Raw genomic sequence first — 24,409 nt, forward strand, 5'->3', positions numbered from 1 at the left:
ATGCCCATTAGAAACATCATTTGACAGTTGTTATTGTAGTTGTCTGATAAAAAGTATTTGTGAAGCCCCAGCCTTAAAGAGATTGTCTGAAATTTTGAGTTAATAGTGCGAAAACTGCAGGATTTAGTTTTTCTTTTTGTTTAAATATAGATATTTTTTTTAAATGTTAAATATATAAACGTGATTTAAACAATAGGTCATTTTCTGATGGCACATTACCTTTAAAGACTGTTTAATTTAGTTATTAGGCAAACATTTTAGTATAATTTTATTTGTATTACTTTTAATGCAAAAATTACTGATTTGCTTCATGATCAATTATAATATAAAGCGGCATGTGTATGGCATTATGATCACCGATTTGCCGTAATGCAGCATGTCATGGAGCATACCTTGATTTTCTTGGTGGACCATTCTGGAATCATTGAGAAATAAACCCTCTAGTGTCTCTGTGGCACATACAGGTACAATGTGGTCCTACCAAATTTGAAGGGTACCATACTACTATACTACAGGTTCATACCATACAGATCTGTGATATAGCTCTCTGCAAGAACGGTTAATTTAATAGTGCTGCTAACATGCCCCCTCTCCCCAGTTTGTTGCCTGGATGTATGGGCCCCAATGGTATTTCCTCCCATTCAAAAAATAAAACTAATTATTTATCTATCAATCATCTATCTATCTATCTCTCTATCCTGAAGACCCTATAAATATAATTAAATTTAGTAACTCAGAAGTGACATTTCTGATTGTAGATCTCTTTCTTTTTCTTCACCATCTGGCCTAGACCACCATGATGACTTTTCCTGACCATAGCTCATCTCAGTAGAATTTAATGTACAGACGTCATTAGCTCCTGGTTACCTTCTCTACCATTTCCACATCTATAACCATTCATAGATGTAATAGTTAATTTGTTGAATGAGTTGATTTTGTTCTTTTTAATTGGTGTCTACTGTACATATATCACAATACTCAATTAAACCTAACTATCATGAGCAAGTATAAATCTCAGAAGTGGTGTAGGAACAAGCCGTACTATCTACAGCTTGTCATATTGCGAAATGGGTGTTGCATTACATTTGTAGGCATGGTGTCTTTTCTAAGCCGCAGTAGTTGTGTTGTATTATTACATGTGCTTCTTTTAAAGAATAGGACAAAAAATGAATGTGAAGTGAGTTAACAGGAAAGAATAAGGTGCCAGCAATATGCAGTCTTGCTCCTGCTAAGTGTTACAGCGGACTTGTCTCCTCTGCACAACACACTTGGCTAGTGTTGCGGGCTGTCTTCACAATGGCCTTGCAGTATAAGTGCTGTTATCTCCTGTCTGCAGGCCCGTTCATGGGAAAGTGTTCATTACATATTCCTTGTTCCTTTCACTGTCCTATTCTCTGCATGTCCTGGGCCATCAGTTAATGCCTCTTTTATTATGAAGCATGACAAAGGCTGGACAGAGCAGGCCAGAGTGACTTACAATGTTATTAAGTGTTACACACACATTTGACAATATAATTATACTCCTTGGTACAGAAATGTTTCTTGAGTTGTTTAAGTAATAGGGGAAGGCAATGTCTAGGACTTGAGATGAAACTATAGTGCGAGCCCTTGCACTCCCAATGATGGTTTGCATGTTTCTGATTTACTTTATATATATGCAGTAATACACCTATCGGCCATAAGTCAGACTATGGCTAAATCAAGTGTATGGATACCAGGAACACTGTCAAGGTAGTTTAGGTGTTACTGCTGTCAGGGGCCTATGTATATGAGTAGAGATGAGCAAAGTTCTTAAAATTTGATTCAGCTGCTTCGCCGAATTTTACCCCAAAATTTGCTTTGTGACAAAATTACTTACAATAAGGGTGAACAGCGACTGCACTGCCTCCCGTCATTGAACCCCTCAGATGCAGCGTTCATCGCTGGTAGCGGCATCTGAGATTAATATTAAGGCCTTTCAGGGGTTAATAATAATAAAAAAATAATAATTGCACTTACCTTATCTATTTGAGCGTGAAGAAGCCATCCCAGCCAACTTGCTTGCGTGGTGCATGATGATGTCATCATACTGGCCGGCGTGGTGAAGTCATACATCACTACGCACAAGATCTTGCACTAGATCTTCAAGTAAGATGGCTGTGGTGGCCTCTTCGCACTCAAATGGATGAGGTGAGTATGATTTTTTTTTTTCATTTTTCCACCTTTTCAGGGAAACTTGATTCGATACCATTCGTTTCCAAAGATGGGTGCACCCCGACGTGTCAGCCCTTATTTGCTACCATATACAAAAAGAGGTCCAATTGTTTTATGCCTTCTACTGAATATTTGGTAATATTTGGTAAGACACCCACAGATATATTGACCACAGTGTGTGGGAAAGCAGATAACATAATTGCTGTGAAGATTATGTTATCCATCACTATGGCATCCAAAATGGAGTTGACAAGGCCTAAACCATTTATCCGTATGAGGCACAAGTACTACAGATGGCTGCCCTGATGGACGGCTACTGTAAAATCTATGACTCCTTATGGATTCTTCCGCATAATGTTTTCTATTGCTGTTGCTAATTTCCCATAGCTTTTACATAATTTCAACATATTATGACATTTTCACTTTTTGTACAGGAGAGTTGAATAGTTTTCTACATACCTCCCAAGTTTTAGAGAAAGAAAAGGGATAGTAATGAGCAGTACAGAACAGTCTTTTGACATTTATCCAATCCTATGAACATATATATATTTCTATTGTAATTTATGCTGTCATACTATCATCTATTCTTTAGATAAATACACTTTGCCAAAAAGGTGACTGTCATCACCCGTTTGGTTCTGTTCTTTTCCCGTACACATAGTGCAAGTCAAATTGTCCAGAATATAATGCCTTGCCCAGAAAGTGTCATCTAGTGTCATACAGTGCCCACATGAATCTAACAATTAAAGGGGCTATCCCATGGCTAATATAAAAGAAAATTAAAATCAGACATCATATAGTACATGACAATCTTTTTCTAACAAATCTAGAACAAGCCCTCTACCTCACATGGGTTCAGAGATCTGCCTCTCTCCCTATAACAACTCAGAAGGCAGTTAAAGGATGAAAATAATAAAAGGAAATAATAAAAGAAAAGACAGCAGGTGGCCTTATACAGACATCTTATTGAATAACTCAATAATTTACCCACATAGTAGTGCTATACTTTGCCCAAACAGTGTTATTTAGTGCGTACAGTGCCCAAATAGTGAGTACAGTCACCAGTGACTTGGTGGTGGCCACCAGAAAGCTAATAATTGATGGAGGTGACACCTGGAACACTGTAAAAGCTCTAGACTGTCCACTGGGTACAAGCCTGTTGGGAAGCACCCTAGCTGAGATGCAACACTAGGCTTAAGAATCAAGCATGGTAAAGCTCTGACCGACAATCAGGAGACATCAGAATATAATAAAATTTACATGTGGCTATGCACATACAATATGCCAAGATAGCAGCACTCACTATTTCAAAGATATTAAATTATGGAAGATATCACCAAAATCATTTATTTCTGGATTGGTGAGGGTCTTTTTATGTGCCCTTATAACAAAAATATAAACATATTAGGACGAATTATCCCATAAATGGCCAAATCTGAATATGCTTTCTTCCTGTAGGCAGAAGATATAGTTTTACTATTGTTTTAGAATTAATCTATTTTTTTTTTCTCTACTTGTATTATGTAGAGAACTAAGAAAAGTGTTCAAATACTTTTTTTCTTTCTTCTCTGGTGACAATCAGAACCCAACCAGAAACCATCACGGGTTCCTAACCTATGTCTACCAACGTCTGCATAAAGATGTCTGTATTCATGAGGTGATGATCTATCTATGTAACATAGGTACATGAATTAGACGTGTTTTTAGTGCTGGCGCTCTCACAGGAACTGTGAAACTAGCGTATTTAATCTGAAGTCAAGTAGTAAAGCTCTTGGGATTTAAACTGGATTCAAGCTGCATGCACCACTGGCCTGTCCTTGTAGTACAGATTAAGGGAAACCATGGAGGGCTGTGACATTATCAAGTGCTGCCTTCTGTCCCAGGGATAGTTAGCTCTGCTCGGCTGCTCGGCCTTGGCTGCATGTCTTCTCCTTTCCTGCTGTGTTGTAGAATGAAGAGCTGAGAATCGCACATCAAACTGTATATTATGCAAGGAATGTAAACAGATAAGCTTATGAGAGTGAGGAGCAGCTCTAAAAATTGCCCATCTCCAAGTTTCCTAGCCATCATTATTGCCATCTTTACTGAGGGCAAAACATATTAGTGATTCTAGGCATGTACAGTATATTTAGGTCTTCTATTAGTTTACAGCATACACTGTATAATATACCACAGGCATGCAATACCAGCAGAGGCCTACTAAAGAGGCTTGAAGTTATAGCTGCATATGGACCTTTATGGATTTGAGGTCAAAAGGCTCTTATGCACTGTATGTAAGAGTATAACTGCATTATATGTAGCTGATATAGGGACAAATTCTCATTATTATACTCTAGTACATATTGGTCAAGATTTACTAATCGTAAAAATTGCATAATCTTAGACCGGCTGTCTAGACCTGCACCAGATTTATCACGGGGTCTCATGCTAGATGTTAAATGTGGGGCAGGTATAGACACCTTTCTCTGGCTCTATACCAACTATTGGTTGGCTAACTTTGAGACAGATTTTTCTCAGAAGTTTGGTGCAATTTCGGCTCAAAATTAAATATCTTAGCCTCCTCCCCCTTTTTCACAAAGCTCTGCTCCTTTCAGCTAAATTGCCACCCCCTAGTCAAGCATGTGGAATTAGGACACCCTAGATGTGAAAATTCAGACACATTTGGGGCACTATCTTTGGTGAAAACACAGATATGCCAAATGCTCAGATAAAAAAAAAGAAAATACATGGAAAAACGAAATACGTTTTTAGGAAAAGAACAGTTTCCAAAGTGGTCTTTTTAAAGAGGTCCACTGTACATAGACAATAAGTTAACGTATTTGTTAATTGCCGAAAAGAAAAATCTGGTTCTGATAAGGGGTGATCTCCAAGAAGTGAGATGGGACTATATTACTTGGAAAGCAGTGGAAAAGTATGGTTGGTATGAGCCATCTCTCCTCAGACTGACTGAAAGGAAGACCTGAAAGAGGGAAGTTGAAGACCCTGTAGATGACTGGGTGACCAAAAGAATCACCCCATGACAGCTAAGGCTACTTTCACACTGGCGTTTCTGGGTCCGCTTTGAGATCCGTTTCAGGGCTCTCACAAGCGGCCTAAAACAGATCAGTTCAGCCCCAATGCATTCTGAATGGATAAGGATCCGTTCAGAATGCATCAGTTTGCCTCCGTTCAGCCTCCATTCCGCTCTGGAGGCGGACACCAAAACGCTGCTTACAGCGTTTTGATTTCCGCCTGACGATGAGGAGGCAAACGGATCCGTCCTGACTTACAATGTAAGTCAATGGGGACGGATCCGTTTTCACTGACACAATATGGTGCAATTGAAAATTGATCCGCCTCCCATTGACTTTCAGTGTAAGTCAAAATGGATCCGTTTGCATTATCATGAACAAAAAAATAATTTTTTAGTTTGTTTTTTTTGTTCATGGTAATGCAAACGGATCCATTCTGAATGGATACAAGCGTTTGCATTATAGGTGCGGATCCGTCTGTGCAGATACCAGACGGATCCGCACCTAACGCAGGTGTGAAAGTAGCCTAATGTGGCTGCAATGTTAGCATACAGCATTATATGCAATTACTGCACAAGGATTTAGCAATAGCAGCATAAAAGAAAAAAAAAAATCTGCCATTTGTTGCATGTTGGCCAATAGGAAATGCAGTTTTTGTCAAGGTATTTTAAGACATTTCATGTGTTCTTTTCCATGTTTTTTTTTTTGTCCCTTGACAGTTTTTCAAATCTCAGCATGCTCTGGGTGTTTAAAGGGCATTTTCCCATAAACTTCTATATAGAAAAAAAAAAAGCTAAATATAGTGACTACCCAAAAACGCTTGTAAAAAAAGCAAGGATTTCATGGTGTTTTTTTAAAAGGCAAAAAAAAGCCCAAAATAAAATATTTTTTAATGGTTGCAAATCGTTTTTAGAATGTGATGAACTGTACAGTTGTAGTTCTATTCATATTGTGCTATTGTAATAAGACATTTGTATTCGTCCACATGGACCATCTATTCATATCGCTCCCTTCTTTGCGTTATCTCCCTAAGCTAACATGCTTTTGTTTTATGTTGTGCTGCTGCCTGGCATCTGATTTGCATGTCACCCTGTGAATGTGCTGATTGGGATTCTGGTGGTGTGCACCAGCTTAGGCCGTGCAGTACTGCGGCAATCATTCCCCCTCTGCCTTCTGTTGTCTGTTGTGTGTACTTTGAAATGAATTGACATTTTCATTTATTATAATATGACACCATAAGTAACACTAACAACTCTCTTTTTTATCTGCAGCTGATCAGGGGTGGATCTATTGTAAGTGCTGAGGCAGCATGGGATCACGTCACCATGGCCAACCGGGAGTTGGCATTTAAAGCTGGAGACGTCATCAAGGTCCTGGATGCTTCCAATAAGGACTGGTGGTGGGGTCAGATAGATGATGAGGAAGGATGGTTTCCAGCCAGCTTTGTGAGGGTGAGTAACTCTACAAACTATCAATTATTTTCATAACATGCCAAAGGCCAATAATACTGAGCTACTTGTAAGCTGCAGTAATGATACTATTGCTATTAACACATGTATCAGTCTGCCTATCAGCATCACCTCCTCCAGCATTAATCATGTTAACTATAATGACATCATTTAATAGCCTCAAACCCAACAGCTGTTTCCAGTTCTGCATTGCATCAGTGAACACAAAATTATGCAGCACTCCCCCCCCAAAAAAAAGAAAAGAAAAAAAGAAGAAGAAGGAGCAAATAAACATGGTGAATTAAGTTTGTATCTGAACTGTGGTAAAGCTGTCGTGACTGACTGATCGAGGCTGTCATTCATGGTGATGAATGATCACAATATTTTACCAGTATTAGGCCTAATAAATGTCATATCAATTATTGGACACTAATTTTATTTTCCACTTTCTAGATTCATATTGAAGACATGAAGTAATGAAGGATCATATATGGATTAAATATATTTTAAAAAGTGTATATCGTCTATTATATATTAGATTCTTCAAAGTAGCCCACTTTTGCGTTGATGACAGCTGGCACACTGTTGGCACTCTCTCAATCTTCTCATTCTTTCAATCAGCTTCATGAGGTAGTCACCTGGAATAGTTTTAAATGAACAGGTATGCCTTGTCAAGAGTTCATTTGTGGAATTTCTTATCTTCATAATGTGTTGTGCAGGTAGAATTGGTGCACAGTTCCATTACCCCTATTCTACTACTGTTTTAATCTACATTATAGCAAGCACCACTCAACTATGTATAGAGATACAACAGTCCATCATTACTTTAAGAAGTGAAGGTCAGTCAGTCCAGAAGATTTCAAGAACTGTGAAGGTATCCTCAAGTGCAGTCATAAGAACGGTTCTGTCTCCATACATGTTCACACAGTGTGCAGTCTAACATTCGGCATAAACCATTCCTGTCTTCCAAATAAGAGGACAGTTCTTTGTAGTCTAACTTGTTTATTGCTAAAACAGGATTGTTGATTGGTAAAACTACAAGAATACAAATAGCATGTATAAGTATATAGATAGCATGTACTACAACATTTGCATTAACCCTGAAGCACAGGGTAAAATGGCTGCCTGTCCATAAGATTACATGTCTAGCTAACAGTAGTAACAACTCCCTGAGTAACAATTACAACTAGCTGAATAGCTCTGAATAACATATGTCCCTGAAACAAAGGTAGATCTCTCGCCAGATATGCTTTTACAAAAATGGTGGCGTTTGAGAAGGAGATATGCAAAAGGACAGCTCTGCTAATGTGTCCTGGAGACCGGAGACTTCTCTTTCCCAGGATGCTTTGCAATCCCACAATGCAGTGCACCACCCACAATGCAGTAGTCTTTGTAACAGAAAAACTAAGTGTAATGCAACTTAACACCACTAGATGATGCTATAACCACACTAATCACTTGAGAAATACCAAGTCTGTGGCAGAAGGAACTAGAATGATTCTCCAACTCTGCTGGGCTGAACAAAAACCATCAAACACTATAATGAAACTGGCTCTCGTGAGGACTGCCCCAGGAAAGGAAGAGCAAGAGTTACTTCTGCTGCAAAGGCTAGGTTCATAAACAGCACTTAAAATTAGAGCCTACATAAATGCTTTATAGAGATCCAGTCAGATACATCACATCATCAGCTGTTCAGGGGAGAGTCAGGTCTTTATGGTCAAACTGCTGCAAAAAATCCAATACTGAGAAACACCAAGAAGAAGAGAACTGCTTCGGCCAAGAAAAAACAAGAAGTAGATATTAGACCAGTGGAATGCTGTAATTTTCATTCCAACCTTCATTTATTTGTAACAAACTGAAAAAGTAGGCTGATGGTTTCTACGTGTGTGGTACCCACTGTTAAACATAGATGAGGAGATGCCACAGCACTATAGAGGAGGAGATGCCACATCATTCTTCAGCTATGGTTTTCACTTAATGGGACCACAATTTGTTTTTCAACAGTACAATGACCCCAAATACACACCTCCAGGCTAAGTAAGGGCTATTTGACCAAGAAGGAAAGTGATTGAGTGCTGCATAAGATGACATGGCTTCCACAATCACCCGACCTTAACCTAATTGAGATGGTTTGGAATGAGTTGGACTGCAGAGTGAAGAAAAGGCAGGCAGCAAGTGCTCAGCATTTCTGGGAACTCCTTGAAGACTGTTGGTAAACCATTCCAGGGGACTACCCTGAAGCTGATTGAGAGAATGCCAATAGTGTGCAAATCTGCCATCAAAGCAAAAAACATTCTGGTTTGATTAACAATTTTTTGTTCACTACTTAATAATATATGCGTCACTTCATTTTCATGTCTTCAATGGGAATCTATACTGTACTGTATATATTTTGCATATCTAAGTGTAATTCTAATATGTGCTAATAATATACCTGACTAACACGCAGTGACACTGACTAATATTCTTCCTAACGCATACATCTTTCTCCCCGCGATGATTTATTGCACTGCTGTCTGTAAAATACATGAGAGATAAAGAGTGCGCCTGTGCCCAGGGATTTCTTTTCTACGTAGAAACATAACACTACAGATGGCTCAGTAAGTTCTGCAGAAGTAGCAGCAAGTCTCTCTGCTCACATCTCCACGTCTCCACTTTTGGTGGCAGCCGTGACCTGGTTAAGCTTCTATTTTGGCAAATCCGCAAAGAATAGGTTTCTAATTTTGGAAAGTCTCTAGAGAGTTAAGCAAGGATTTCCGTATTTATTTTTGTTTCCCTGTCGACATATCACATCAGCCGCTTACGCTTTATTATTAAATGGTTTCATGTTGGTCCAATTAAAATTGCAGATTAGTAGATGTCATAGTCATAAAGAGTAATTCTGTAAATGTGTGATCTGCACTCCACTGTGCTGGTCTGGGTGCTCGTGTGAGAAGAGAATTTTTAGAGTATGAATATCCACGGCACTTCAGTCAAGATATATGCAATTCTTTTTAATCACCAAAGAAGTGTTTGCATCACTTATTATTCCATACAGTATTATTTATATCAAGGAGTAGAACAAAGATAATAGCCACATTGTATTCCCCGGACGTTTCGGTCTGAATTAAACCTTTATCAGCGGGATCTTATTAGTGGCAGGAGGGTGTACGCTATCTTGGAGGTATCCAGGACAGCGTACACCCTCCTGCCACCAATGAGATCCCTCTGATAAAGGTCTAATTCAGACCGAAACGTCCGGGGAATACAATGTGGCTATTATGTTTGTTCTACTCCTGGATATAAATAATACTGTATGGAATAATAAGTGATGCAAACACTTCTTTGGTGATTAAAAAGAATTGCATATATCTTGACTGGAATGCCGTGGAAATTCATACTCTCATAATCATAAAGAGGTCAGGGTAGAGAGTCATTTTGTACAGTATATACAGTATTTGAAACCCTAAAACATGAATACAACCCATGTTCTTTTTTCTTGCATAGAAACAACCTAATTCTTCGAAATATACTTAAAGGTTTTTTTCACCCTATGGACCTTTCGGGGAGAAACCCCATGGTCCCAGATCAGCAAACTTGGGTTCCGGTTCCTTTGCTCCCCACCGCTCGGTTCCTGGTCCTGTCCCTGTTGCCGCTGCCTTCCACTGGTCTCCATATGTCAACTTCCTCTTTGACATAGGTCACGTGGCCACAGAAGTCAATTACTGGCCACAGTGATGACATGTCCCTATGTGTAATGTCAATAGGTCTCGTGACACATGTCGGCGCTGCATCCAGTCATCGGCCTCAGGAGTCATGTGACATGCATCAAACAAGATGTTAATGTGCAGAGTACGGATGGAGGCAGTGTTGGAAGGGGAGTAAAGAAACTGGAAATTAGCAGTAGGGAAGCAGGTAAGTATGCCTCCCCCTACAGGTCCGATGCCGTGGGGAGGTCTGCCCGAAAGGCTCCTCTGGGTGAACAGCATCTTTAAAAACAGAAATGTTTTCCCACATACAGTTCCACCAGTAAGAGGAGATCCAACCCTGATCTCCTTCTCCAGCTCCCCAACATAATTCTATGGCATTTTACTGCAGCCCTCACTAGGACGGCTCAATACAAAGAGATTATAAATTACTGTGCAGTGAGCTCCCTCTAGTGGTGGCTTCAGGCATCCAGTTTTATAATAGGATGTGTGAAGAAAAGCAAGAGATTTAGAGCTGTATAGAGGACACTTATGAATGTATTTATGGCAGTTGTCTGATGTAAATACATAAAAAAAATATTGTGCTCAGAATAAGCACAATATTTATGAAGCCTTGTACCACTTTTTCTGACAGAGAAGTTGGGTAAAGTCTGTGACTGTGTGGTATTTTTTTTTTCATAGCTGATGAATACCAGTCAGTGGCATCTGTTAAACACATGTGCCCGGGGTTTCCTTCTCTAAAGGCATTCCGTTATGCATTCCGTCATAGAATTGCGTTATGGTCCATGGTAACGGAATCCTATAACGCAATTCAGCTTTTACCAACAAACGAAGTGTAAACGAATTTCATAAGTGGAAATTCGCTCATCTCTAGCTGCAGATTTTCCACCTGCAATGCCATTACAGAGAATCCTCAACATTTACGCCATGTGTGCCCCCCCCCCAACGGTTAATTTGCTTAGTAAAAACACACTCATAAATGAGAAGCAATAGGTGTCCTTTTCATAAGGTTACTCCCACGTCTCACATCTTGATTTATTATATTCTAAAAATAACCAGTGCTTCCTTTCCCCCCAAACTATAGCTCAATTCCCCTGCAGTCTTGTGAAATCTAGCGCTCACTGTGAAAGGACAGCTGGCTCTTTGCTGTTATAACGACACTGTAATTAGCATGTAGGAAAAATGCTCATTATTTATGAAGAAATGCCAGAACAGCCAATAGAAAAGAAAAGACACTGGAAGAAGTGTGTGATATTTCCCTACTTTCTGAACACTGAAAACAAGTTCAATGCAAATCCTAAAGGGATTATCTGGGATTGGAAAAAGAGCCTCAGCTGCAAAACCAAGCATGACCCTTGGACAAAAATGGCACTGTTTTCTAGAAAAAAAATCTAATCTAATCTAAGACAGCTGCTTTATGCCAGAAGATATAGAAATGTATGCCTTTTCTTTTAAACCCCACCCCAAGCGGCATATTTGTAAAAATGACTAATCAATGGAAGATACCAAAATTCATATCCAAATTTTATTCTGAAATAGTACAATGATTCATTATTTTTGTCAACACTAGAGATGAGTGAACCTGACAAGATTTGTTTGAAGTTCGCCTAACTTTTTGAAAAGTTCAGGCATGATGAGCACCTGGCCTACAATAGTACACACACGTACTCGGCGTACTAGGTGCATCACCTTAACTATAATACTGTGCACACATACTCAGCTACTTGGCATAGTAGGGGCATCGCCTGGTCTACAATACTGCACACTCGTACTTGGTGTCCTATGAGCTCTCCATAATGGAAAAGAGTACCCCTTAGACAATACATACAGTCAGGTCCATAAATATTGGGACATCAACACAATTCTAACATTTTTGGCTCTATACACCACCTCAATGGATTTGAAATTAAACGAACAAGATGTGCTTTAACTGCAGACTGTCAGCCTTAATTTGAGGGTATTTACATCCAAATCAGGTGAACGGTGTAGGAATTACAACAGTTTGCATATGTGCCTCCCACTTGTTAAGGGACCAAAAGTAATGGGACAGAAAAATAATCATAAATCAAACTTTCACTTTTTAATACTTGGTTGCAAATCGTTTGCAGTCAATTACAGCCTGAAGTCTAGAATGCATAGACATCACCAGACGCTGGGTTTCATTCCTGGCAATGCTCTGCCAGGCCTCTACTGCAACTGTCTTCAGTTCCTGCTTGTTCTTGGGGCATTTTCCCTTCAGTTTTGTCTTCAGCAAGTGAAATGCATGCACAAATCGGATTCAGGTCAGGTGGTTGACTTGGCCATTGCATAACATTCCACTTCTTTCCCTTAAAAAACTCTTTGGTTGCTTTTGCAGTATACTTTGGGTCATTGTCCATCTGCACTGTGAAGTGCAGTCCAATGAGTTCTGAAGCATTTGGCTGAATATGAGTAGATAATATTGCCCGAAACACCTTAGAATTCATCCTGCTGCTTTTGTCAGCAGTCACATCATCAATAAATACAAGAGAACCAGTTCCATTAACAGCCATACATGCCCACGCCATGACACTACCACCACCATGCTTCACTGATGAGGTGGTATGCTTAGGATCATGAGCAGTTCCTTTCCTTCTCCATACTCTTCTCTTCCCATCACTCTGGTACAAGTTGATCTTGGTCTCATCTGTCCATAGGATGTTGTTCCAGAACTGTGAAGGCTTTTTTAGATGTCATTTGGCAAACTCCAATCTGACCTTCCTGTTTTTATGGCTCACCAATGGTTTACATCTTGTGGTGAACCCTCTGTATTCACTCTGGTGAAGTATTCTCTTGATTGTTGACTTTGACACACATACACCTACCCCCTGGAGAGTGTTCTTGATCTGGCCAACTGTTGTGAAGGGTGCTTTCTTCACCAGGGAAAGAATTCTTCGGTCATCCACCACAGTTGTTTTCCGTGGTCTTCTGGGTCTTTTGGTGTTGCTGAGCTCACCGGTGCGTTCCTTCTTTTTAAGAATGTTCAAAACAGTTGTTTTGACTTTGACCACGCCTAATGTTTTTGCCATCTCTCTGATGGGTTTGTTTTTTCAGCCTAATGATGGCTTGCTTTACTGATAGTGACAGCTCTTTGGATCTCATCTTGAGAGTTGACAGCAACAGATTCCAAATGCAAATAGCACACTTGAATTGAACTCTGAACCTTTTATCTGCTCATTGTAATTGGGATAATGAGGGAATAACACACACCTGGCCATGGAACAGCTGAGAAGCCAATTGTCCCATTACTTTTGGTCCCTTAACAAGTGGGAGGCACATATGCAAACTGTTGTAATTCCTACACCGTTCACCTGATTTGGATGTAAATACCCTCAAATTAAAGCTGACAGTCTGCAGTTAAAGCACATCTTGTTCGTTTTATTTCAAATCCATTGTGGTGGTGTATAGAGCCAAAAATGTTAGAATTGTGTCAATGTCCCAATATTTATGGACCTGACTGTATATATTATTGAGAAGCACACATCTCTGTACTAGGTGCTCTGTCTCTCTCTCTCCCTCTCTTTCTCTCACCCAAGATGAATCATAAAAAAAAATTGGGTTAGGGTACTTTCACACTAGCGTTATTCTTTTCCTGTATTGAAATCCGGTAAAGGGTCTCAATAACGGAAAAAAATGCTTCAGTTTTGTCCTAATGCATTCTGAATGGAAAGCAATCTGTTCAATATGCATCAGGATGTCTTCCGTTCCGTCCCTTGTATGGTATTTTTTCTGGTCAAAATTCCAGAACACTACCGCACTTGCCGGATCCAGCCTTAATTTCCATTGAAATGTATTAATGCTGGATCCGGTACCAAGTGTTCCGGAAATTGCCGCATGGCCAGATCCGGTTTTCCGGTCTGCACATGCGCAGTTCTTTCTAGCTTTAAAAAAATTCAATACTAGATCTGTTATTCCGGATGATACCGGAAAGACGGATCCAGTATTTCAATGAATAAGTGTACAGGATCTACAGGATTCGGGAAAAAAAAGATATCCTTTTCTATACGGTTTTCCGGATCCGCCTGCCGGATTCTAACGACGCTAGTGTGAAAGTACTCTTAAACTGAATCTGAATGTTTTGAAAACACTGGTCTAAAACTAGATATGAGAAAGGTGTACATGGACAAGTGGTAAACCTTGCATGCTTTGGCAAATTTTTCATGTGCCACAGTGCCCCTATACCATGCCAGCCAAAATGCACCTATAATATTACTAACCTGTAACAGTACCACCATATCAGAACTGGACCTCAACTGCCCCCCCCCCCCCCATAATGAAGCCAACTTGTAACAGGAGAAATGAAAGAAAATCTTCAACAGGACAAATGTAAGCTGCCTCACATATAGCAGGACCCACTGTGAAAACATGTAAAACAGTAGATTAATAATATCTAACATAGTAACATAGTTTATAAGGCCAAAAAAATACATCTGTCCATTCAGTCCGGCATGTTATCCAGAGGAAGGCAAAAAAGAAACTGTGAGGTCGAAGCCAATTTTCCCCACTTAACCCCTTAGTCACCACCCATACGTGTTTTTACGGCGGTTACTAAGGGGCCTTGGGCTGAAGCGCCGCCATTTACGGTGGCACTTCAGCCCAAGTTAGCTCTTAAATCAAGCTCTGGAGCTCCGTGCCCGCACCATGAAAAGCGGTCTCTGATCACGTGATCACCGCGATTCACTGCCAGCAGTAAACTTTCTCCCTCCTCTCATGTAAGAGAGGAGGGAGAAAGCTTTTGGTAGAGCGATTGGGTCCCCAGCTCAAAAAAACATGATAAAAAAATTGATAAACTGTCTGTCCATAACTGGTGGTCAGTGTGTGTCTGACATTAGACGTCTATTAGTCAATTATTTTATTATTAGGGACCCTGTGTCCGTCTGTTACTGGCGGTCAGTGGGTGTCCGTCAGTGGGCATCCGCCATTAGGCGTCTGTCATTAGGCTTCCATCATTATGCATCCATCATTAGACGTCTATTATTTAATTATTTTCATTAGGGACCCTGTGTTCATCTGTTACTGGCTGTCAGTGGGTGTCCGTCAGTGGGTGTCTATTAGTCAATTATTTTCATTAGGGACCCTGTGCCCGTCTGTTACTGGTGGTCAGTGGGTGTCCGTCAGTGTGTGCCCATCAGTGGGTGTACGTCATTAGGCGTCCGCCATTAAATGTCTATTAGTGACGGTCAATTATTTTCATTAGGGACCCTGTGTCCGTCTGTTACTGGCGTTCAGTGGGAGTCCGTCACTAGTCTATTAGCGACGTTAGTTATTTTAATTTCTTTCTGAGCTTTTTATTAAAAAAATGGCTCACCTCATCTCATTCTCAACCCAGCGGTCCCGCCCCTTCTACTATGTGGGTTCCTGTCACTTCGTTTTCCCCCCAAGTACCCCAATTTTTATCCACTCACCAAATTAATGTGGACCTCACCAATTTTACCCTTTATGATTTTTTTCATTTATTTGTGGATGATAAAGTCCTTGAGTTAATTGTGCAGCAAACTAATCTGTCAGTTTATTCCCTCCAAGCATGCCAGATATGGGTTAAAATTATACAAGGTTTGCGAGAGCACAACCAGCTACACCTGCGGTCTGTCTGTTTATGAGGGCAGAGACTCCCAACTTAACCCCCCAGGCTGCCCCGAAAATATTGGGACATCGGGAAAAATTGTGTGGGATCTGTTGGCCATTCCTACACAAAGGGTACCACGGTACACGGATAATTTTTATTGCAGTATACCACTTTTTAAATCCCTCCATGCTGCAAACACAGGGTCTTGTGGGACAGTGCGCAAAAATAGATTGGGATACCCACAACCGCTGGTGTCCAAGCTTTTGGAGAAAGGAGCATCCTTCGCCCGTGCAAGTAACCAGCTGCTTGCAGTGAACTGGAAGGATGTCTACATGCTGACTACAGTGCACGCAGACACCACAGTAGCAGTTAGGGAGAGGGGGGCTACTACGGACAAACACAAATCGGTCTATGTGACAGACTACAATAAATTTATGGGAGGTGCAAACCTCTCAGACCAGGCGCTTCAACTCTACCTGGTGAAGTGAAAAAACAGGGCCTGGTATAAAAAGGTAGCAATCTACCTCATTCAGATTGCTACCTATAATAGTTTTGTTTTATTTAAAAAGTCCCAAGGAACCCTCAACTTCCTTGAGTTCCAAGAGAAGGTGGTTGAGAGTCTCCTGTTTGAGTCCCCCGCACCTGGGCAAGCCTTTGAATCTGAGGATGTTCGAAGGCTTTCAGAACGCCACTTCCCTCACCCCGTTCCTGCCACTACCAGCAAGAAATAGCCTCAGAAACAATGCGGGGTGTGTAGCAAACATGGAAGGAGGGGGGACACCCGAATTTACTGCCCCAGTTGGCCATCACAACCAGGCCTCTGCAATTACCCCTGTTTTGAGATGTACCATACGGTTGCTAATTATTAATTTTATTTAATACCAAAAAGGGTGGGTCGGGGCCCTCGGGGGGCTTTTCAGAAGTCAATTTATTCTCTTTTTCTGTTTAGTTTGTGGGCTTTCCAGAGAGGGAGGGATCCTTTTGGGATGGGTTGTGGAGCTAATTTTTTTTTTCAGACATTAAAACAAATTTTACCTTTTCTGATTTGTTTTCTTAATTTTCCTGATTGCATTTTTTATGACTATGTCCTGTCACACAACGGTGTTAATCCCATTCGCATTACTATATCATGATATTGGCATGATATTTTTTTATTTGAAGGCTCTCTAATGATTGAGTTGTTCCTCACCAGTACGTGAAGGGCTTTATTAAGAATTTCTTTTTTGTGGACACCCCACAACACATCTAGAAATATTGACATCATTTTGGAAATTAGTGATCCATTACTGCTCCCACAGACAGTTCTGGACACTGTCCTTTTATATATTCTATGCACCGTGTCACTTAGCAAGTTCGTCTCTCATATAGGGATTGATGGGGCTAAAGAGACGTTGTACGACCAGTCACTGTCCTTGAATGCCAGCTTGTCATTACAGCCCTATCAGTGTTCTTGTATCTTGTGAACAAACTGGAATTTCCAACATAGTTGGAGACATTTTGCTCCGTGTGACGGATTTCTAAAACAGTAACAGGGTTACCCATCTAAAAATGTTATAAATAATTTGAATAAATATATACTCATTATTTGATCCTATAATAATTTTGCACTCAGCATGCTTACTACACCACTAGATGCATGCTTTAAGGTATCTAGTTTTTTTAAATGGGGTCATTTATAAGGGTTTTCTATAATTTTGCAGCTCAACGCCATTACTTGTGTGCAATGGGGTTTGAACCATTTTCAGTTTATTATCTGAAAGGCCCCAGGTGCTCCTTTATGTTTGGGCCCTGACGTGTGTCAAGACATAAGATTAGGGCCACAATGGGGGTATTTCTGAAGACAGGAGAAATGGGGTGATACATTTTGGGGTGTACTTCTTCATTTTCATGTGCTCTGTAGAAAAAAATCTGTCTTTAAATTGACACTTGTGTGTTAAAAAATGAAAAATATATATTTTTTCCCGCCTGCTTAGCATTCATTTCTACTAAAAACTAGGGGGTCTAAACGCTCACTACACCCCTAGATGAATGCCTTAGGGTGTCTAGTTTTTCAAATGGGGTCCATTATGGGGGTTTTCTATTGTTTTGGCAGCTCAACACCATTACAAGTGTGCAATGGGGCCTAAAACATTTTCAAGCAAATTTTGTGTTCTGAAAGCCACTGGGTGCTGCTTTATGTTTGGGCCCTGCCGTGTGTCAAGACATAAGATTAGGGCCACAATTGGGGTCTTTCTGAACACAGGAGAAATGGGGTGATACATATTGGGGTGTACGTCCTCATTTTCACGTGCTTTGTAGAAAAAAAACTGTCTTTAAATTGACACTTTTGTGTAAACATTTTTTGTTTTTTTCTCCTGTTTACCATATTTTTTTTTTTATAATGACTAGGAGGTAAAAAAAAACTCATTACACCCATAGATGAATACGTTAAGGGGTCTAGTTTTCAAAATGGTTTAACTTTTGGGGGGGTTCTATTATTCTGACACTTCTAAGCCTCTGCGAACTTGGCTTGTTGCACAAAAAATAGGTACTTCAAAAATTTTAAAATTTATGTTAAAATGGTAAGTCTCCTAAATTAAAAAAAAAAAGATGTGGAAATATATTTCTGATAAAAATATTGAATAGTATTTATGCATGTATGTGAAATATTGCAGTAAAAAATAGGAAAATATGCCAATTTTTATAAACTTTCATAGTTTTTCATTTACAAAAAAATAAAGATACGCATATTTTATTGGTAAAATGTTACCACCTAACTAAAGTACAATATATGGCTAGAAAACAATGTCAGATTTACTTTGATGTGTAAAACCTTTACGAAGTTATTCTCTGCTAAATTGACATATGTCAGATTTCCAAAATCTGGCTTAGTCATTAAGGCCCAAACAGGCTATTCCCGACTCCAATCAGGCAATCAGAATTACTCTCTGGATCCACGACCCATCTCTAGTAGCTATAGCCTGTAATGTTATTACATTCCAGAAATACATCCAGGCCCCTCTTCAACTCTTTTAGTGAACTCACCATCACTACCTCCTCAGGCAGAGACGTAAAAACACCAGGTTGGAGCTCACCTCTCCATACACCACCGAGGAGCACGGACACAGAACCGGAACCAAGGCCGAGAAATAGCGAAAAAAGTAGATTGTCCTTCTTCACCTCGCAGTGTGTATTTTATTAGGAAACGTGCTTAAAAACCAAACATCAGGCTCCTCAGGCAGAGAGTTCCATAGTGTCACTGCACTGCACAGAGTCAATACAAAATCTAGAGGGGAAAAAAATGTGGTAACTTCCATACTGTGCTATAAGGTGGTACTATGAGCCTGTAATCTCTGTATACCATATGAACTCCATGTGCTGCCCGACAGGTTTAGCGGACATGATATTGAAGTGTACATGAGGCTTATTTCTGTATCACTGAAGTGGAGCAGAACTTCAAAAGAAACTTGAAAGTTACAGCTAAAATAAAAAAGAAAACCATCTTAGCTGTATTTCAGGATGGATCTATAGCACTCAGCTTGACGTTTCTTGACCTCTAGCCCTGAGGTTTGGCATTGCACTAGTGTGCTATTGTACACTGCGAGTGGGTTTGGCAGGAATGTGCATCGAGGATTGGTCTGGCCTTGTTTTTAAAGAAAAGGATCAATTGTTCCCTCCTTAGACTAAGACTACTGAATATTCAAGATTCCCCATTAAGAGTGTTTCAGCCAACCAGGCTGTTGAATTAATAGTAGAAGATGCAGCAGAGCTTGTTAAAGAGGAAAGAATGAAAGAAACGGTTCATTATGTAGTGGGAAGAAGACGGTTCACAGAATGACTTAAGTTGTGCATTTAGTAAGTTTTAAAGGGGCATTGATCTTCTCTTGGAAAGCTTTCTCTACACTTGTATTCCATGCCAAAATCACACTGTACAAACTGAAATGATAACAGATAGTTTTCTTATTTTTGTTGGCCTTTGTAAGTCTGAAAGCAGTTAGCTTTGAGTACTTTGGGGCATGGGACAAGGTTCCTCCCCACTCACACTTACCTGCTGTTTGAGTCAGTTTCTGCTTTTTTTCACCACAAAATACCACTGGAAAAGTGTAGATTCTTACTGTAGAGCCATATTCCTAACCCAATCACTCTGCTAAGACATGGATTTTCAGGTCTTATTCACTTTGGGCTTATGCCCAGGTAGACCACTGTGCACAAATCCTATACAATAGAACAAGAAATCCTACAATTTTGTGCTATGAATTCATACAGGACCATATTACAAAGGTATTTCCCTTGAAGCAACGCTTCTAGGGTAGAACATCTTCATTATTTGGTACATAACGACGCTTTAGGTGCAAAGTTTATAAAAGAGTTTCTATTACAATTTACTTTTATGTAAGTGGTTCTGGACTAGATTCTTATAACTAGGGCATTGATCGTGGGGCAAATATTATTTTCCCTTTAGTACATCCGTTAAAGATGTCTATAGCAATGGCTTCTACATATGGCAATGCTGTAAGATCTGGCCCTGTATGGCCAAACTGTGTGATCCTGTAATGTAAATTCAACCCTACTTCATCTTCCTATTTTATTGACACACTTATTTTGCTTTGAAGCTCTGGGTAAACCAAGAAGATGGGGTGGAAGAAGGCACCAGCGAAGTACAGAATGGACATCTGGACCCATCTTCCGACTGCCTATGTATTGGCAGGACACTGCAGAACCGGGATCAGATGAGAGCAAATGTCATCAATGAAATCATGAGCACAGAACGCCACTACATCAAGCACTTGAAAGATATTTGTGAGGTAAGGCTTTTCAAGTCTTCATCTAATCTGGCCATATTTATTCTATCACATACAGTGCGTTAAACATACACCATGGTGGAGGCTTTTAGTTCCAGTGGTGATTAAAATGCTTCACAAAACATCTCACTGGGTTTCTCCATTTCCTAAACAGAGCACCACTGTGCATCAGATGGAACCAGTCAGTCATATTGAGTAGGTGTTATCTCATGCATCACTTCATATTTGCTGGCTTTTCGATTTTCCTTTCTTTCCAGGTCTCCAGTTTTGAGGATGATGTGATATTGGTCATTGCTGTTCTCTTTCTGTCTGCTTTTTTTGAATATATACATTAATTTAGTCCTTTTTTTTTTTGTTAACCTTTGGAATCTTGTCACTCACAGCTTAAAATATAATGAGCTCACTCAGCTCAGCCCTTCTTGGAATAAATACACTAAATCCCAAAAGACTTAAACTGTGAAGCCTTCCTGTTAGGTTGCTTAAAACTGGCCCAGTTTCTGCTGATAAGGCAAATTCAATCAAATTAAAGTGGGATCTTTGATGCTGTTTGCTTTACGACTACCCCTGGGACCTTGTGCTCAATTTGAAGGCACTTTGCTCATTTAATATAGGTTGTTACGCTGGCAATAAATATGGATTTAATATGTTCCATCACCAATGCTGTCTACCAGCTGTGCTGATACTCATTGCCAACCATTGTTTTTAAGGAATACTGAAGGAGGCTACCAGACTGAGCACATCCCTTCTACCATACGGTACATATACTTGTCAGGCAAACACCTTCACACACTATGGCCAATACCATAGGAAGACAATTAATGTGAGTATAACTGATAATGTAGACAACAAAACAGGATTCATACCCATTGCCCTAGTTCTCACAGGCTGTAGCGACATGTAACATACTTGCCTCCTGCTTGACCACTACTTCTTGTGGGGCGAGAAACAGAAAAAAATAAGAAAATAATGACAGTTATGGATCCTGAAAGACAAAATGGAGCAATCCCCAGTTGACCCAATTGACTATAATGGAGTCTGTCAGCTGTCCATCGTGATTTCTATCATTTTACGATGTCAGGCTCATTTTTCCAGCTTTTTTAATGAAATCTGCAATGATGGCCGATTTGAACCTAGCCTTAAAGGCTGTGTACACCTTTGTGGGCAATTTTTCTTATTATTATTGCATTGTACTCATTTTAAGCTAAAAATATATATTTCTTAAATTGGTCTTTATTCAAAATATAGCATCCTTTTTTTCTGTACATAGCTGACATGCTCTAGTAGCACCTTTTGGATTTTCTATCTTTTCCGTCAGACCAGGAGCAGATGGTCTCCTTATCTCTGCTCTCTGACATCATAAACACTCCTATAGCTCAGTTCTTGTATTAGTGATAAGAATGTGGCTTAAATAACTGTTTATCACATCTCAGTAGTTTAGCGATAAGGTTTATAAGATGACCAAAGTCAAAGTGAAAGTATCAGTCACACAGCTAGAAAAGCTGTTAAGCCTTTGTGACATAACAGCTCAATATTTTAAATGAATGCCAATTGAAAAAAAACATTTTTTGCCAAAAATGAATAACATGCAATCATAAAAAAAAATTGTCTCCGTAGGTGTACATAGCCTTTAAGGCCCAGTTGTTGGACACACTATCAGTGACGAATGTTCCTACCAACGCTCATTCCTGACAATGACCATCTAATGGTGCAGCCGATCACCCGATGAATTAGCGAAACATTCATTCATTGGGTGAAACTGTTGTGAGTGCTTCCGTGGGTTTTCTGTCCGTGCCTCCGCACTGCACAAAGAATAGAACTTGTTCCATTTTTTTGAGGTGTAGATGGATCAACCACGATCAAGTTGAATGGCTCTGCATCCGTCTGTGCCAACCATGCGAGCGGTGCCCATGCATTGGGGACCACAATTTGCAGTCCCCAATGTACAGAAATGGCGGAACACTTTCATGTGCATGAGCCCTTATTCAGACAGTCAATGTTTGGTCAGTGATTTCCATCAGTGATTTTGAGCCAAAACCAGGTATGGGTCTAAAGACAGAACAGGTGCAGATCTTTCACTTATACTTTGGTGGTCATTTATTATCATTTTTTTATTTATTTTTTATTAAAGGGAATGCCTTGTAGGATGTAACTCAGCCGAATGTAATGATACCTTTCACTTAGCCGTCTGTTGCTTTATGTTGCTGCTCTGTGCACCTTTGCTCCTCCCACTTCTTCTGCCAGCCCCTCCCTCTCCTTGATTGGCAGGGTTCCTGTATAATGAAATGCAAGGACCTGAACTAGTCAACTTGCGGAAGCTGCCCCAAATTTATAATGATCTAGCATTCTTGGCTTTGATGTACAACAATGATATGGTGGAGCGAGGGGAGAAGTGTTTCCAGCATTCCATAAATTGTGCTGTATTTTGTTAAAAGGACATTTGTCAGCAGATTTGTACATATGAAACTGGCTGACCTGTTTATTACATGTGCCCGCATAGCTAAGAGAAATGAAGTTTTAAGATATGCAGACTCTAGGAGCGATGGGGGCGTTGCCGTTTAGGCTCATGCACACGACCGTTGTTTTAGTCCGCATCCGATCCACATTTTTTGCAGGTCAGATGCGGACTCATTCACTTCAATGGGGCTGCAAAAGATGCGCAACGACTTTTGCGGCCCTGCAAAAAAATAGAACATGTCCTATTCTTGTCCGTATCACAGGCAACAATAGGACTGTTCTATTATGGGCCGGACATTCCATTCGGCAAAATGCACGGGCCGGTATCTGTGTTTTGCAGATCTGAAAAAACTGCTACAGCCGTGTGCTTGAGCACTTACACCTAGAGGCTCTGCTCTCTCTACAACTGATGCACTTTCAGCACTTTGGTTGACAAGGCCAGGTAGGCAGGATCCCGTTTACACTGTCTGGCCCTATCAATCAATGTGCAGAGGGCGTGGAAGTTGTAGAGAGAGCGGAGTAACAGCAACACCCCAGTTTCTCTGAATGACTAATTTGCATATATTAAGACATCATTTTTTTCAGTAATATGAGCACATATGAACATGCGCCCAACACAGATGCCTTCAGCTGCCAATAGGTCAGCCGGTTTCGTAAGTATAAATCTGCTGACAGATGCCCTTTAAAGCCAGTTTCTCCCTGTATCGTGTCATTCTTCTACCAATATTAATATACAGTAGATGCCTCTCTTTTACTATATAGTCATTCATTGGACTATGCTCACTGCAGTAATACAGTCTTAATGACACTGACAAATAGTGATCTCTTATACCCATGCTCAGTAAACTTAGCACTTAACATTATGGAAGTTTGCAGTGTTCCCGGGAGAATACATAGAATGGTACTTAGCACTGGACGTGGACAGCCTGTCAGTTTCCGCAGGCCCATTTAATGTATTACTGAGCAAACAGTTCTGTAACATCTGCTTGTCAGACTGCTTTGAGGAGAGTGGGGCACCAGGCGCACAATATGTCTAATGTTATTTTATATGGGCTAAGTAAATTGCCCTGAATCCTCCCTCCATCCTCTTTTGTCTACAATGGATACACATCACCGAGAGTCTCCGTGGGATTCTAGTGCGAATACCGTAGGTGATACTAATGTTCAGTATGTAAACTTCCAGGTCTGACAGCAAAAGTGCGCTATTTTTGTCTTGTTAATTATTGAATAGATATTTATTATGTATTATTTT

At 40.1% G+C, this 24,409-nt stretch overlaps 1 protein-coding gene across 3 annotated transcripts in view; it reads left to right on the forward strand.

Moving 5' to 3' along the window:
• ARHGEF9 (Cdc42 guanine nucleotide exchange factor 9) overlaps window positions 1–24,409 on the forward strand; it is a 381,458-nt gene that overhangs the window by 243,012 nt on the left and 114,037 nt on the right. For all 3 annotated transcript variants that reach the window (XM_044268649.1, XM_044268651.1, XM_044268650.1), the window contains 2 exons: window positions 6,476–6,655; window positions 20,515–20,706. In XM_044268649.1, the coding sequence (XP_044124584.1) occupies window positions 6,476–6,655; window positions 20,515–20,706 (372 nt within the window). The remainder of the gene's footprint in view (window positions 1–6,475; window positions 6,656–20,514; window positions 20,707–24,409) is intronic.

The sequence above is a fragment of the Bufo gargarizans genome, chromosome 9 (assembly GCF_014858855.1).
Source record: "Bufo gargarizans isolate SCDJY-AF-19 chromosome 9, ASM1485885v1, whole genome shotgun sequence".
Lineage (NCBI taxonomy): Eukaryota > Metazoa > Chordata > Amphibia > Anura > Bufonidae > Bufo > Bufo gargarizans.